At 35.4% G+C, this 16,006-nt stretch overlaps 2 protein-coding genes and 12 non-coding genes across 16 annotated transcripts; 8 read left to right on the top strand and 6 right to left on the bottom strand.

Moving 5' to 3' along the window:
• The first annotated feature begins 1,039 nt into the window (after positions 1-1,039).
• Positions 1,040-1,787, top strand: LOC119080102. The gene is made up of 3 exons (XM_037188331.1): positions 1,040-1,204; positions 1,268-1,387; positions 1,461-1,787. The coding sequence occupies exons 1-3, from the start codon at positions 1,123-1,125 to the stop codon at positions 1,736-1,738; spliced, it is 480 nt and encodes a 159-aa protein (XP_037044226.1). The 5' UTR covers positions 1,040-1,122; the 3' UTR covers positions 1,739-1,787.
• A 1,392-nt stretch (positions 1,788-3,179) lies between these two features.
• LOC119081159 lies at positions 3,180-3,298 on the top strand. The gene has a single exon (XR_005088443.1). It is a non-coding gene; the product is annotated as a 5S ribosomal RNA (ribosomal RNA).
• Positions 3,299-3,522: 224 nt separating this feature from the next.
• Positions 3,523-3,641, bottom strand: LOC119081158. Its single transcript, XR_005088442.1, has one exon. It is a non-coding gene; the product is annotated as a 5S ribosomal RNA (ribosomal RNA).
• A 562-nt stretch (positions 3,642-4,203) lies between these two features.
• LOC119081157 lies at positions 4,204-4,322 on the top strand. Its single transcript, XR_005088441.1, has one exon. It is a non-coding gene; the product is annotated as a 5S ribosomal RNA (ribosomal RNA).
• Positions 4,323-4,560: 238 nt separating this feature from the next.
• On the bottom strand, positions 4,561-4,679 carry LOC119081156. The gene has a single exon (XR_005088440.1). It is a non-coding gene; the product is annotated as a 5S ribosomal RNA (ribosomal RNA).
• A 562-nt stretch (positions 4,680-5,241) lies between these two features.
• LOC119081155 lies at positions 5,242-5,360 on the top strand. The gene has a single exon (XR_005088439.1). It is a non-coding gene; the product is annotated as a 5S ribosomal RNA (ribosomal RNA).
• A 496-nt stretch (positions 5,361-5,856) lies between these two features.
• Positions 5,857-11,443, bottom strand: LOC119080093. Of its 3 annotated transcripts, none has more exons than XM_037188318.1 (3): positions 11,261-11,443; positions 11,078-11,197; positions 5,857-6,346 (listed from the first exon to the last, which is right to left on the bottom strand). In XM_037188318.1, the coding sequence occupies exons 1-3, from the start codon at positions 11,340-11,342 to the stop codon at positions 5,895-5,897; spliced, it is 654 nt and encodes a 217-aa protein (XP_037044213.1). In that variant the 5' UTR covers positions 11,343-11,443; the 3' UTR covers positions 5,857-5,894. The 3 variants fall into 3 exon arrangements, with proteins under 3 accessions (XP_037044213.1, XP_037044212.1, XP_037044211.1); XM_037188317.1 differs by lacking the exon at positions 11,078-11,197 and adding an exon at positions 6,403-6,522 and having other exon boundaries at positions 11,261-11,440; XM_037188316.1 differs by lacking the exons at positions 11,078-11,197; positions 11,261-11,443 and adding exons at positions 6,403-6,522; positions 6,591-6,779.
• Positions 8,399-8,517, top strand: LOC119081154. Its single transcript, XR_005088438.1, has one exon. It is a non-coding gene; the product is annotated as a 5S ribosomal RNA (ribosomal RNA).
• LOC119081175 lies at positions 8,770-8,888 on the bottom strand. The gene has a single exon (XR_005088458.1). It is a non-coding gene; the product is annotated as a 5S ribosomal RNA (ribosomal RNA).
• Positions 11,444-14,048: 2,605 nt separating the features above from the next.
• LOC119081153 lies at positions 14,049-14,167 on the top strand. The gene has a single exon (XR_005088437.1). It is a non-coding gene; the product is annotated as a 5S ribosomal RNA (ribosomal RNA).
• Positions 14,168-14,412: 245 nt separating this feature from the next.
• Positions 14,413-14,531, bottom strand: LOC119081165. Its single transcript, XR_005088449.1, has one exon. It is a non-coding gene; the product is annotated as a 5S ribosomal RNA (ribosomal RNA).
• A 441-nt stretch (positions 14,532-14,972) lies between these two features.
• Positions 14,973-15,091, top strand: LOC119081174. Its single transcript, XR_005088457.1, has one exon. It is a non-coding gene; the product is annotated as a 5S ribosomal RNA (ribosomal RNA).
• A 247-nt stretch (positions 15,092-15,338) lies between these two features.
• Positions 15,339-15,457, bottom strand: LOC119081173. Its single transcript, XR_005088456.1, has one exon. It is a non-coding gene; the product is annotated as a 5S ribosomal RNA (ribosomal RNA).
• Positions 15,458-15,847: 390 nt separating this feature from the next.
• LOC119081164 lies at positions 15,848-15,966 on the top strand. Its single transcript, XR_005088448.1, has one exon. It is a non-coding gene; the product is annotated as a 5S ribosomal RNA (ribosomal RNA).
• The last annotated feature ends 40 nt before the right edge of the window (positions 15,967-16,006 follow it).

Below are 16,006 nucleotides of genomic sequence, written 5' to 3'. Positions count from 1 at the left end.
GTTAGTTGTCTTAGTCTTCGCTTTCATCCTTCAACTCTTGACTCGTCAACCGCTTTCTAAACCTTCGTTCACTCAGTGGAAGATATGAAGGTATATGCATCTAATTTAATATTATCTCCATCGTATGTACCTTGACCTAATGACTTCCTGGTGGACTCTGTTTCGATGGGCGCGAAGAACAAAAGAGTGATTATGAAATGTGGAATTAGGCCACTTAATGAAACAATATTATCTAAAGACTGAACGGAACAAACGGAATGGACAATGGTGAGATTAGTGAGAGTCTCCATAAGACAGGTAATTGTAAAGTTATAACAGGTGAGATTCGAACAACTAATTCGTTATCAGGTAATTGATTTCTCCTTGTGGCATTATATTGTGTCACATTGTATTGTATTATACCTCAATATTTTTCGAGCAATGAAAGAGCTCAGGTAGTCGGTTCATCTCCCCACTGCCGTGTAGTTAGTCCGATCACTTTGTCGAGCGACGGTGATTGTTGTTAGATTAAGTTTCAACATACCTCGAGTAGCGATCCAGCGCTGTTCACGGTAAACGTGATTTGTTTAATATACAATGCACGCTTACTATGAACCGGAGAGTAAAAAGGGGGATCCAAGTGGATAAGTCCCACTATCAGCGGTTCAACGTTCAAACTCTACTGGTTATGTGCACAGGCACCAGCTCTTGATATGTCACGGTCACGGTCACGGTCACGGTGATGAGCATGAGGATTCGATCGTTTTCAGTTCCTTTCGAAGTTTCGTTGGCCATCTTAAATAACATTCTATATGCGAGTAGTATTGGATTTCAGAAGGAAGGATATTATACTGGAAATTGAAAGCAGCCATTTCTTTATGATTCATGTTTAGCTCAGAACGTTCTTCTTACACTTTATTTCATTCTCATTCTCAACAAAATGCCACAATTTTTACCACTTGTGTCAATATTATCTGCTCAGATAAATTTGTTATGAATCAATTTAAATGCGAGTTGGATAATTCCGCTAGAATTTTCTCATTCTTAGACGGTATATATACCCCGCTACAGATAGACAACTCCTCAGTAAAGAAAAATTGTGAAACTGAATAACACAACGCTATTATAAACGGAAGAAGAACCATGAAAATAATACTTTCAATTGCTTTGGCTACGATTGTCGTATCGCTACCGGTACACAGTTCAGTGATATCAGCTAAAAACGGTAAAGGGTTAAGGGTTTCGGCACAAAATTCATTTATTGACATTTATTTTAATGAAATCATAGGCTCACTAAACTGCGATGGATTAATTTGTCCTGAAGGAAGTACATCGTGTATTGTCTCGCAAAAGACGTTCGGCGACTTGACTCAATACAAGTACGTTCGAATATGCACTGACGAGTTCGGTAATTTTGTTTTTCACTTCGTTTCTGGTTAGGAGAAATTTGAGAAATTTCTAATAATAATAAAAACTTACAGGAGGCCCAACTGACTCTAAAACAGAAGAGTTAGATAATCCCAGTCCAGGCACAGTAATAAATACCATCTCACTGTACGGCGGGAATCGGGAATTGACCGAAGCAGAACGGAAAGAAATTCGAGACCAAATTGACAAAATGGTAGCAGAAACTGATCAGATAGTGAAAGATGCCGCAGATTACGTAAAAGAAACCACAAACTATTGGAATAACTGGACTTCAGACTTTACTGCTAATATGAAGAAAAAGTTTCCTCCTGGCTTTCCATTTATTAAATAATTTTGTATTTTAAACTTCGAATAAATTCATATTCTAGCTAACAAATAAATCTTGGTTTTCGTATCATTTGTTGAAAGTGGTAGTTTTGCAAAAATTTCAGTTCAATGCCATGAAAATCAGTCTTTAAGGATCTAGTGTCTGACCATACACCTTTCATATCCACATGGTAAAGTAAATAGGATTGAAAACAACGATTCTTTACAAGACAATATTGGTAAAATCTAATAGTACTAAAGTACTGTAGCAATTGCATAAAACGCGTTTGGCACCTGTCGCAAATTTGCCAACGTTCACGATTACCATACAGTAACTTTTCTGTTCAAACTACAACTGCCAATGTAGTGTACATTATGAAAAATGTATATTAATTTCAGCCGCTTCGTTACGTAGAGCATGCACGGCAACCACCGTTTGGGCCCGTTGTCCTGATGATACTATCATTATTAATAATGTCCTTATTCAAACAATGAATACAAAAATTTGAAAGAAGGACTGTTAGGTGAAAAAACCGGGCCGGTAGTTCCTGGTGGTGATTCTTAATCACATGGGAGGCTACGCTACATCTGTGTGGCATTATACATAATTTGGATAATAATAACTGTAGGAAGAAGTGTACAGTTTGTGTACACTTGTTTATACAATTTGATTAGGCTTCACGTGTCTTTTATGTATACTGAAGATGACGAGTAGAAATGATTCACTACCTACGGCTACATCTACATTTTTTGAGATTCACTTGAAAGTATTGAGTTCACGGTTGCTTCCTGTTCTCGCACTGAACAAACTGAACCACTGAACCACTGAACAACAAGTGTAGAACTGTTTTGCATTTTGGTTATTTGAATTGGCCTCAGAGTCTTTTAGCTGATGATGATTGTGATGTTTAGCAATCGTAATAAAGGCAGAAATTTGTGAATTCGAGTTTTTTTTTAAATTTCAATTCACATCACAAATGTATTTTATTTCATTAGAGATGGAAAAACTCGAAAAATGGGTCATATAAAATTGAAAATTTTCTTGGTTTTTACAATTTTTTTTGCATTTTTTTAGGGAAAATTTCATTCTTTCACGAAGAGCTTCACACTGTGTCTGTCCACTGTACCTCTGGTTTGTAAAGATATTTGTTTCATTGGAAGTTTCTTAAAATTCATTCGTTTTAAATTTAATTCTCCAGTCGGTCATACGCTCTACATCGGAGCTTTACCTTTTACTATAAAAAATCTCCATGATTGGAAAAAAACATACTAACAAACATTTGTAATACAGAGGAGGTTGAAGTTGTCATTATATTTGAGATAAATTAAATAATTATACAACTAAAGAAAACACACATGTATTGATTCCAAAGTTTTCTTATTTATAAGTAAAGCATTTTGATTTCAACTGATTCGACATCGAGAACGAGTATCTAAAAATAAACGGCAACAAAACTACTCACTTCGGCAACGGCCATACCATGATGAATACACCAGTTCTCGTCCGATCACTGAAGTTAAGCATCATTGGGCGCGGTTAGTACTTAGATGGGTGACCGCTTGGGAACACCGCGTGTCGTTGGCATCTTTTTTTTTCTTTTTTTCCTAAATCTTTGAATATTTTTTTATTGTGCGTGAAGACGACTTTTTTATATCCAAGCAACATCAAGTATTGGGGAATATAGCTTTAGAAAGCTTTAAGAAAAGTTGAATTTGTTTCCAATTTCTTGAAGACGGTTCACAAAGGATGAATTTCGCGAAAATGTTTAACATTTTCTCTTAATTTAACTTAAATATGAAGAAAAAAAATGCCAACGACACGCGGTGTTCCCAAGCGGTCACCCATCTAAGTACTAACCGCGCCCAATGATGCTTAACTTCAGTGATCGGACGAGAACTGGTGTATTCATCATGGTATGGCCGTTGCCGAGTTAGAACGATTTTATTATCATCATAATGTATGGGGTTGTCAAACGATTTAATAGTTGAAAAATATATCTGCTCGATGTACGCTCAAGGAATTTTGAAAACCGATACATTTTCTGTATGTGTGTTTTACTTGAGTTTTTGATTTCTCCACATGAGAGTACATGCAAAATTCATGAAAAATCAGCAAAGCACATAACACAAAATGTGTCGGTTTCCTAAATTCGGTGCAGGTATACTCTCCATTTTTAATGAGAATAATACTTGTGTTGAGCACAAAATCAATTTAGAAATGTCCAATAACTAAGAATTACCTACATTTCATACAAAACAAATGGAAAATTGAGCTCTTATTTATTTTATCGTTTTGTAAATAATTAATGTCGATGTCGAGCACTGTTTTCCTATATCATAAATTCGTACCGAATGCCTTTTGGTTTAGAACACCTAAAAAAATCCAACAAGAAAAACTTTAATGTACATACAACATAAGTTAAGGCGTTGAAAGAATACTGTCAAACGTTACTCATGCACAATATATCGACAAAAAATTGGTGTAACTTCGGCAACGGCCATACCATGATGAATACACCAGTTCTCGTCCGATCACTGAAGTTAAGCATCATTGGGCGCGGTTAGTACTTAGATGGGTGACCGCTTGGGAACACCGCGTGTCGTTGGCATTTTTTTTATTATTTTTTTTCTTTATATTTAAGTTTGAATTAAGAGAAAATGTGTCAAACATTTTCACAAAATTCGTCTTACGTGAACCCTCTTCAAAAAATTAGGAACACGTTTAACTTTCGTTAAAATTTTCTAAAACTATAATTCCCCAAAACCTGATGTTGGCCATAAGAAGGTTGTCTTCACGCACAATAAAAAATATTCAAAGATTTAGGAAAAATAAAAAAAAATAAAAAATGCCAACGACACGCGGTGTTCCCAAGCGGTCACCCATCTAAGTACTAACCGCGCCCAATGATGCTTAACTTCAGTGATCGGACGAGAACTGGTGTATTCATCATGGTATGGCCGTTGCCGAGTTAGAACGATTTTATTACCATCATAATGTATGGGGTTGTCAAACGATTTAATAGTTGAAAAATATATCTGCTCGATGTACGCTCAAGGAATTTTGAAAACCGATACATTTTCTGTATGTGTGTTTTACTTGAGTTTTTGATTTCTCCACATGAGAGTACATGCAAAATTCATGAAAAATCAGCAAAGCACATAACACAAAATGTGTCGGTTTCCTAAATTCGGTGCAGGTATACTCTCCATTTTTAATGAGAATAATACTTGTGTTGAGCACAAAATCAATTTAGAAATGTCCAATAACTAAGAATTACCTACATTTCATACAAAACAAATGGAAAATTGAGCTCTTATTTATTTTATCGTTTTGTAAATAATTAATGTCGATGTCGAGCACTGTTTTCCTATATCATAAATTCGTACCGAATGCCTTTTGGTTTAGAACACCTAAAAAAATCCAACAAGAAAAACTTTAATGTACATACAACATAAGTTAAGGCGTTGAAAGAATACTGTCAAACGTTACTCATGCACAATATATCGACAAAAAATTGGTGTAACTTCGGCAACGGCCATACCATGATGAATACACCAGTTCTCGTCCGATCACTGAAGTTAAGCATCATTGGGCGCGGTTAGTACTTAGATGGGTGACCGCTTGGGAACACCGCGTGTCGTTGGCATTTTTTTTATTATTTTTTTTTTAATTATTTATGAAATTTATTTGGTGATAGAGGTCTTTTTATAGCCAAGTATCATCAAATCTTGCGATATATGGCGTTCGAAAACTTTAAGAAAAGTTGAATTCGTCACTGATTGCTTGAATGAATCTTTATTCATCAGCATTAGAATTGTTTGAATAGTTTATGAATTCACATAGGAACTAAAGGAAAATGTTTGACAGATTTTTTCTTAATTTAAATAAAAGAATAAAAATTTTTTTAAAAAAACAACGACACGCGGTGTTCCCAAGCGGTCACCCATCTAAGTCACCCAATGATGCCTAACTTCAGTGATCGGACGAGAACTGGTGTATTCATCATGGTATGGCCGTTGCCGAACTAAGGTGATTTTTTATGAACAGATTACTTATTTTCATTTTGTTGAGTTTTATTTTTAGTCTTAAAATGTTGGTGTTTAAAGAATAAGTTGCCAAAAACAAATGAAATGAAATCCAAACTTTTTTCACGAATTTATTTCAAGTTGAAAATGTAAAATTATTTAACAAATGGAAAGCCGGGAGGAAACATTTTCTTCATACTAGAAACAAAGTCTGAAGTCCAGTTCTTCCAACATCTAATGGTGTCTTTCACATAGTTCTTCGCGCCTTTTACATACTCCGTAACTATGTTACCAGTTTCTTGAACAACCTCATCAGTTTCTTGCACAATTGTATCAGTTACTTGCAAAATCGTATCGGTTTCTTGGAAAATCGTATTGGTTTCTTGGACAGTATCACCAATTTCCTCTTGAGTTTCTTCTGATTCTGCTTCGGTTAATTCTTGATTCTCACTGTATAGTGAGACTGTACTCATTTCTGTGCCTGGACTGGGATTCTCTAATTCATCTATTTTAGAGTCAGTTGGGACTCCGTACGCTGAGATGGTATTCATTTCTGTGCCTGGACTGGGATTCTCCAACTCATCTGTTTTAGAGTCAGTTGGGACTCCTGTAAGTGTATTATTTTTTGAAATTTTTCTTAAACGAAATGAAAAACAAAATTACCGAACTCATCAGTGCATATTCGAACATATTTGTATTTGGACAAATCGCCGAAAGTCTTTTTCGAAATAATACACGAGGAACTGTTGTCAGGACATATTAATCCGTCGCAGTTTAGAGGGCCTATGATTTTGTTAAAATAATATTTAAAAAAATTAATGAATATTGTGCCGAAGCCCTTAAGTATTTACCATTTTTAGATGTTATCATTGAACTGTCTACCGGTAGAGATGCAAGAATCGTAGCCAAAGCAATTGAAAGTAATATCTTCATGATTTTTCTTGAATTTAATGGCGTTAAGTTATTCAGTTTCACAATTTTCCTTTTCTAAGAAGTTGTCTATCTGTTTCGGGGCTTATACACCAACTGCTGAAATGGCGATAAAAACTAAAAATAACAAAATTCTACTCACTTTTTAAGTGAGTCATAACAAAGACTGAGCAACTAGATAATATTGACACAGTTTGGTAAAACAATTAGATATACTGTTGAAAATTAAGTAAGAAATACGTTCTTCGACTAAACATGAATTTTTACAAAAATTAATTACGGTTTTAGGTCTTTCCACCTAAATGCCAGTAGAATAATTATCAAACACGTTCGAGTAACAACCAAAAGGAGTTGAAAACGTATTACGAACAAGGTTTCATGTTCGGATGCGAATTTCGTGAAACTGTTTGCAGAGAAATCTTTTTTACTTACTAAATTTAAGAAATCTGAATATCGATTTAAATTAACTCGAGGCATGCAAAAAAACATCGCCAATCACACGGTGCCAAAAAACGCACTTTTAAACTACGTAAAAGGTGAACTCCATCACTCAAGTTTATTGCTGCAAATGCTTTTTAGCCATGTCATCGACTTAATGACTCCTTTTACAAAAGGAGTTGAAAAATGTGTTGTATTAGCACCGTGTGCCAAATTACCCCACTAGCATGTTAGGTTCACATTAAGCGTCATCAGTACCAGCCCAGACCTGTCTAAAGTTCACACAGATTTTGAAAATTTTTATTGCAAATTTTTGGAAACATGTATCAATGAATCTAATCAAACAAGGCATGACCCGAAAGTACTTAAGCTCAGCTTTCCAACGAGCCCACTCTCAACCGAAACGATCATTTATAACGGCCAAAAAAATTCGGATAAAAATCATTATTTTTCCAACTTCGGAGATCTTCCACCAGCAACCAGGTGTGGCTCGAGACTGTGTGAGGCCTGTTTTGAGGTCTACTGCGGCAAAGACATATCAAACAATGTATATATCCATCCCAAACGAAATGGGTCCGATTTTGTATAGGTGGATTTTCAAAAGAATCCCTCACATCATTAGCATCGTCAAGACCTTTTATTTTCTGTATTGTTACCTGTTTTGAATGGCCGTTTGAATGAATAAAACGATAAGCGCCTATGAGCAACTTGTACTTTTAATTACCTTTCAGATGCATTTTTCAGAATTGCTTACATGTTACTCAAGTTAAGGGACAATACTTCCTACTGCAAATTGTAAATGTGCCAACGGCTCATTAAACCTAATAACCCACAGCCATTCGCTAAAAATATGTCCTTAATAAGAATTTCGAATCACGCACGAAGAAACAAAAATTCTTCCTTCAAAGACGGTCTACGATGGGAAATGATCACCGTGTGATTCATTCCCCATATGTAGGTGAGCGTGAGTTACTAAATAATCAAATTTTGGTTTATTTGCTTTTGTACAAAAAAGAAAATATGTTTTCCGCTAAATACAATAAATACAAATAGTATGACTAGTGCATGGTATTGTGTGGTGAAACGAAAAACCCTATTCTATGATATTGGGTGGGGAAGCCATGAATAACATCGACGCAAATATTGATTATTAACAACAAAATCATAGAGGTAGACTATATATAGGAATTATGACCCGAAACTCAGACAACAATAACATTTTAAATGGAAAATCGAAAAACCTTATGAAACATTTTTATTCGTCATGTTCGTAATGAAATCATATTGACTCGGCAACGGCCATACCATGATGAATACACCAGTTCTCGTCCGATCACTGAAGTTAAGCATCATTGGGCGCGGTTAGTACTTAGATGGGTGACCGCTTGGGAACACCGCGTGTCGTTGGCATTTTTTTTCTTTTCATTTTTTTCTTTATAGTTATTTAAATTTGATATAACAGAAAATGTGTCAAACATTTTCCTTTAGTTCCTATGTGAATTCATAAACTATTCAAACAATCAGTGACGAATTCAACTTTTCTTAAAGTTTTTTAACGCCATATTTCCCAAGATTTGATGATACTTGGCTATAAAAAGACCTCCTTCAGTATACAACAAATAAATACTAAAAATATTTAAAAAAAAAAAAATAAAAAAAAAATGCCAACGACACGCGGTGTTCCCAAGCGGTCACCCATCTAAGTACTAACCGCGCCCAATGATGCTTAACTTCAGTGATCGGACGAGAACTGGTGTATTCATCATGGTATGGCCGTTGCCGAGTTAGAACGATTTTATTACGAACATAATGTATGCGGTTGTCAAACGATTTAATAGTTGAAAAATATACCTGCTCGATGTACGCTCAAGGAATTTTAAAAACCGATACATTTTCTGTATCTGTGTTTTACTTGAGTTTTTGATTTCTCCACATGAAAGTCCATGCAAAATTCATAAAAAAATCAGCAAACCTCATAACACAAAATGTGTCGGTTTTCAAAATTCGGTGCAGGTGCAGGTGCAGGTATACTCTCCATTTTTAATGTGAATACTACTTGATGGGTTGAGGGCAAAATCAATTCTCAAAAAATGTAGATGTAGCCGTAGGGAGTGAATCATTTCTACTCGTAATCTTGACGTAAAAGACACGTGAAGTTTATCCAAATTTTACAAATAAGTGTATACAAATTGTCCACTCCTTCCTACAGTTATTGTTATCCGAATTATGAATAATGACACAGATGTAGCTTCGTATATGACTAAGTAACACCTCTTGGAACTACTACTATCATCAGCACAATGAATGGGCCCAAATGGTGGTACATGTGTGCTCTACTTGACAAAGCGGCTGAATTTATTAACAAGTAACAAAAAGCAATCATAACTTTGATTTTAAAATTTCTTGCTTCATATTAGATGTATGTACAGAAAAGTTACTGTAAGGGAATCGTGAACCGTTGGTATATTTGTGGTAGGCGAAAACACAACTGAGTTTATGCAATTGCTACTGTACTGTACTGTACTGTACTATTAGATCATACCAATACCGTTTTCTGAAGAATCGTGGTTTCTCGTTTTCATTCAACTGAGTAAACTTATTTACTTTGCTATGTTGATACGAGAGGTGTGTGGTTGGTCATGGAGGTATTCCGCATTGACGAGATCTTCAAAGACTAATTTTCATAGCATTGAGCTGAAATTTTTGCACAACTATCATTGGAGTTTTTGGAATAAATCCTCGGTTTTGCTCAAAAATATTTTATTAACTAAATATTTCGGTCACGTTTAGTCACCACTATCAATGATGTTCTGAAACAATTTCAAATCGTAACTAACAATTCAAACAAATGGTAGAACAAATTTACAGTGACATTACATACCCTAATGAGTTTACTGCATTAATCGAGGGGTGACGCACTTCCATTTAATCCATTAAATCCATTTAATCCATTTAATCCATTTAATCAAAAAAAAAATTTAGTTTTACCGAAATAATTAGGCTACCCACCTGAAAAATTTGTTAAGTAATTGCGAAAAATATATTTGCACGATCCTCAGCTCGTTTAAGTACTCGTGAGGTATAGGAAAATTTTTTTGTTAAAAATGGTATTAAATTTATTTAATCCATTTAATCCACTTTACATCAAAAACTACTAAAAGTGGATTTTTTCGCTTTTTAACATTGTAGTATGAGTTGTAGTAAGTGGTTCGATCAAAATCAACAATTTTTGAGACTTTTACAGTATTTGGTAAAATGAAGTTTTTTCCTATTTAATCCATTTAATCCAATTTTTATTCCATTTAACCATTAAATCCATTTAATCCATTTAATCTAGAAGTGAGTTACCCCTCGGCATTAATGCCATTTGTTTGAATTGTTAGTTACGATTTGAAATTGTTTCAGAACACCATTGATAATGGTCACTAAAAACGTGACCGAAATATTTGGTTAATAAAATATTTTTGAGCAAAACCGATTGGATTGGAAAATCCAATAAAATGGCCTATGCTCAGACGAAAGTCAACAAACCACCACTTTTTAAACTACCACTTTAAACAAATGATACGAAAACCAAAATTTATTTGTTAGCTGGAATATGAATTTATTCGAAGTTTAAAATACAAAATTATTTAATAAATGGAAAGCCAGGAGGAAACTTTTTCTTCATATTAGCAGTAAAGTCTGAAGTCCAGTTATTCCAATAGTTCGTGGTTTCTTTTACGTAATCTGCGGCATCTTTCACTATCTGATCAGTTTCTGCTACCATTTTGTCAATTTGGTCTCGAATTTCTTTCCGTTCTGCTTCGGTCAATTCCCGATTCCCGCCATACAGTGAGATGGTATTAATTACTGTGCCTGGACTGGGATTATCTAACTCTTCTGTTTTAGAGTCAGTTGGGACTCCTGTAAGTTTTTATTATTATTAGAAATTTCTCCTAAACAGAAACGAAATGAAAAACAAAATTACCGAACTCGTCAGTGCATATTCGAACGTACTTGTATTGAGTCAAGTCGCCGAACGTCTTTTGCGAGACAATACACGATGTACTTCCTTCAGGACAAATTAATCCATCGCAGTTTAGTGAGCCTATGATTTCATTAAAATAAATGTGAATAAATAAATTTTGTGCCGAAACCCTTAACCCTTTACCGTTTTTAGCTGATATCACTGAACTGTGTACCGGTAGCGATACGACAATCGTAGCCAAAGCAATTGAAAGTATTATTTTCATGGTTCTTCTTGCGTTTATAATAGCGTTGTGTTATTCAGTTTCACAATTTTTCTTTACTAAGGAGTTGTCTATCTGTAGCGGGGTATATATACCGTCTAAGAATGAGAAAATTCTGGTGGAATTATCCAACTCGCATTTAAATTGATTCATAACAAATTTATCTGAGTAGATAATATTGACACAAGTGGTAAAAATTGTGGCATTTTGTCGAGAATGAGAATGAAATAAAGTGTAAGAAGAACGTTCTGAGCTAAACATGAATCATAAAGAAATTGCTGCTTTCAATTTCCAGTACAATATCCTTCCTTCTGAAATCCAATACTACTCGCATATAGAATGTTATTTAAGATGACCAACGAAACTTCGAAAGGAACTGAAAACGATCGAATCCTCATGCTCATCACATAGAAATACCATTTTTGTAAAATGATTCATAGAGAAAAAAGTAAAACTTGAGTGATGTGTTATTACACAGAAATTCCGTTGGATATTAATACAAAAATTTTCCGGGTCTACGATGGAAAGTGATCACCGCGTGATTGATTCTCGAAATTTAGGTGAATTATCTGTTTACGTAGGTTTGTACAAAACGAAAAACATGTTTTGCACTGGAAACAATTGGCGTATGATATGACTAGTGCAACTAGGTCTTGGTATTGTGTGGAGAAACCCTTATCCAAGACATCGGGATTCGTTACTAGCAATTTGATCAATTAAACTGAGTTAAAGCAAAAACCAAAATACGAAGTTTCAGAAATATGCTCGCTGGATAAATATCGCCTTTTCTATTAATATACGAACTTGGATAATAATGAAGTTGTGTAGATGTTTGTTGAGAACATCTAAGAAAATAGAAACGCCATTTGTATCTAGGGGCTTTGTCCAAGCTTATCATCCCTTAAAAATATGCTACAAACATTCGTTATTATAAAAACTAACTATTCTAACAAGTATTCCGCAACGAAGGCACAGCATTTTGTGTATCAAGTAAAACTGCGAAAAAAATCATGAACAGAAAAGTATCTCTTATGAAGAAAATCAATCAATAATATTCGACCTCGTAAATAAAGAACAAGAATAGTACCGGCTAACGCCTAGTGAGTCTTTTTTCTTTTTCTTTTTGAACCTCACCATCGTTTTTGAATCTAACCATCATTCCCAACCACCTATCCCTAATCGAAACTTTCCTAAAGACTAAATGTCACTACTTTCGAGCAATAAATTATGAAAATAGGTCGGGTCTCGCATTAAGTATAGATTAAGAGCATTAAGTATGATTTCTGTTTATTGCCAGCTTGGTATTTATTCAAGTACCACTTCGGTATTCAACTAGCAAATTTTCGATTTATAAATAAGCAAGCGAGCCGATTAATATCATCAGTCGGTGTGCAGCTTTCAAACATTAAACATCTCTACAACCTCCGTATGAGTTTGGTAGTCAACTACCACTTTGGTAGTCAACTACCACTTTGGTAGTCAACTACCACTTTGGTAGTCAACTACACTACCACTTTGGTAGTCAACTACCACTTTGGTAGTCAACTACCACTTTGGTAGTCAACTACCACTTTGGTAGTCAACTACCACTTTGGTAGTCAACTACCACTTTGGTAGTCAACTACCACTTTGGTAGTCAACTACCACTTTGGTAGTCAACTACCACTTTGGTAGTCAACTACCACTTTGGTAGTCAACTACCACTTTGGTAGTCAACTACCACTTTGGTAGTCAACTACCACTTTGGTAGTCAACTACCACTTTGGTAGTCAACTACCACTTTGGTAGTCAACTACCACTTTGGTAGTCAACTACCACTTTGGTAGTCAACTACCACTTTGGTAGTCAACTACCACTTTGGTAGTCAACTACCACTTTGGTAGTCAACTACCACTTTGGTAGTCAACTACCACTTTGGTAGTCAACTACCACTTTGGTAGTCAACTACCAAATACTCGATTTACAAATAGACCAGCAGGCAGAATAATTTCATCAGTCGGTGTGCATCTTTCGAGGAAGAAACATCTTTGCTACTAAATATTTTGGGGGTCCAACTACCAACAACTACCAAACTTTCAAATTGCGATGTCTGCTATGAGCGATCGGTTACCAGATAACAAATAATAATTGATTTGCCTGGTGTTGGTTTGCTCATAGTAGCATTGCAATTTACCAACGTGGTAGTCAACTACCAAATATTTGAGTTATAAAAAGGCAAGCAGGCAGAATAATTTCGTCATTCGGTGCGTAGCTCTCAAACGGTAAACATCTTTGCTGCAAAATATTTTGGGGGTCCAACTACCAACAACTACCAAACTTTCAAATTGCTATATCTGCTATGAGCGATTGGTTACCAGATAACAAATAATAATTGATTTGCCTGGTGTTGGTTTGTTCATAGTAGCATTGCAATTTTAACTTTTATCAATCACATTTTATTTGTGACACAGACGGACGGACGGACGGACGGACAGACGGACGGACGGACGGACGGACGGACGGACGGACGGACGGACAGACGGACGGACAGACGGACGGACGGACGGACGGACGGACGGACGGACGGACGGACGGACAGATGAAGTGCCCACAATAGGTCTTTTTTTCCTATGGAAAAAAGACCTAAAAATTGTCAGGGAGACATAAAAATGAATTGACATCGACGAGTATTTTGAATACTAAATGTTGGTAACGAAATCACTTTTCCTCGGCAACGGCCATACCATGATGAATACACCAGTTCTCGTCCGATCACTGAAGTTAAGCATCATTGGGCGCGGTTAGTACTTAGATGGGTGACCGCTTGGGAACACCGCGTGTCGTTGGCTTTTTTTTCTTTTCTTTTTGAATTTTTTCTTAGTATTTATTTGTTGTATACTGAAGGAGGTCTTTTCATAGCCAAGTATCATCAAATCTTGGGAAATGTGACGTTAGAAAACTTTAAGAAAAGTTGAATTCGTCACTGATTGTTTGAATAGTTTATGAATTCACATAGGAACTAAACAAAAATGTTTGACACATTTTCTGTTATATCAAATTTAAATATAAAGAAAAAAAAATGAAAAGAAAAAAAAGCCAACGACACGCGGTGTTCCCAAGCGGTCACCCATCTAAGTACTAACCGCGCCCAATGATGGTTAACTTCAGTGATCGGACGAGAACTGGTGTATTCATCATGGTATGGCCGTTGCCGAGTTAGAACGATTTTGTTACCACCATACTATGTAAGCTAGTTGAACTTTAATATTTGAAAAATATACCTCCTCGATGTACACTCACGGAATTTTGAAAACCGACAAATTTTCAGTGTGTCATACTTGATCGTTTGCAAAATTCACAAAAAGTCAGTAAACCACAAAACATGCGAATAATACTTGTGTTGAGCGCAAAATCAATTCAGAATGTCTAATGTCTATTTCAGTGGTTCTATTTGTTGTATCGTTTTGTAAATAATAATTTATGTCGAGTACTGTTTTCATATCTCATAAATTCGTACCGAACGCCTTTTGGTGATGAACACCTAAAAATATCCAACAAGAAAAATTTTAATCGACAACATAAGTTAAGGCGCTAAAAGAAGATTGTCAAACAATACTGATGCACAATATACCTACAAAAAATTGGTGTTGTTTCGGCAACGGCCATACCATGATGAATACACCAGTTCTCGTCCGATCACTGAAGTTAAGCATCATTGGGCGCGGTTAGTACTTAGATGGGTGACCGCTTGGGAACACCGCGTGTCGTTGGCATTTTTTTTTTATTTGTTATTTTTCCTAAATCTTTGAACATTTTTTATTGTGCGTGAAGACAACCTTCTTATAGCCAACTAACATCAGGTTTTGGGGAACTATAGCTTTAGAAAATTTTAAAGAAAGTTAAACTTGTTCCTAATTTCTTGAAGAGGGTTCACGTAAGACGAATTTTGTAAAAATGTTTGACACATTTTCTCTTAATTCAAACTTAAATATTAAGAAAAAAAAATTAAAATAAAAAAAATGCCAACGACACGCGGTGTTCCCAAGCGGTCACCCATCTAAGTACTAACCGCGCCCAATGATGCTTAACTTCAGTGATCGGACGAGAACTGGTGTATTCATCATGGTATGGCCGTTGCCGAAATAAAACCAATTTTTTGTAGATATATTGTGCATAATAATCGTTTGACAGTCTTTTTTTAACGCCTTTACTTATGTTAATTTGTTAATTATATGTAGATTAAAGTTAAAGTTGGATTTTTTTTAGGCGTTCTTTACAAACAGAAGATTGGTTCGAAAAGAATTGTTGCTACAAAGTATTAACAAAGCGATAAAAAAAAATCAAGTTTCGAGATGTTTTATCTGAAGTTGGCAATTGTTAGTCATAACTCATTCTAAACTGATTTTTCTCTCAACAGAAGCATTATCCTCAATCGAAAAAGTGCAAAGTATACATCGAGGGATATATTTTTCACAATAAATCGTATGACAACCCCATACATTATGTTGATAATAAAATCGTTGTAACTCGGCAACGGCCATACCATGATGAATACACCAGTTCTCGTCCGATCACTGAAGTTAAGCATCATTGGGCGCGGTTAGTACTTAGATGGGTGACCGCTTGGGAACACCGCGTGTCGTTGGCATTTTTTATTTTTTTTAATTTTTTTTTTATATTGTTAGTAC

Source organism: Bradysia coprophila, unplaced genomic scaffold (genome assembly GCF_014529535.1).
Source record: "Bradysia coprophila strain Holo2 unplaced genomic scaffold, BU_Bcop_v1 contig_350, whole genome shotgun sequence".
Taxonomy (NCBI): Eukaryota; Metazoa; Arthropoda; class Insecta; order Diptera; family Sciaridae; genus Bradysia; species Bradysia coprophila.
The sequence above is the reverse complement of the archived record's forward strand: the minus strand, read 5'-3'. Positions and strand labels throughout refer to the sequence as shown.

Coding starts and splice junctions, on each gene's coding strand:
- LOC119080093 (XM_037188318.1), bottom strand. CDS start 11,342: ATGAAAATAATACTTTCAATTGCTTTGGCTACGATTGTCGTATCGCTA. Junction 11,198..11,260: donor AGTGATATCAGCTAAAAACG/GTAAAGGGTTAA, acceptor ATGAAATCATAG/GCTCACTAAACTGCGATGGA. Junction 6,347..11,077: donor AATATGCACTGACGAGTTCG/GTAATTTTGTTT, acceptor ATACACTTACAG/GAGTCCCAACTGACTCTAAA.
- LOC119080102 (XM_037188331.1), top strand. CDS start 1,123: ATGAAAATAATACTTTCAATTGCTTTGGCTACGATTGTCGTATCGCTA. Junction 1,205..1,267: donor AGTGATATCAGCTAAAAACG/GTAAAGGGTTAA, acceptor ATGAAATCATAG/GCTCACTAAACTGCGATGGA. Junction 1,388..1,460: donor AATATGCACTGACGAGTTCG/GTAATTTTGTTT, acceptor AAAAACTTACAG/GAGGCCCAACTGACTCTAAA.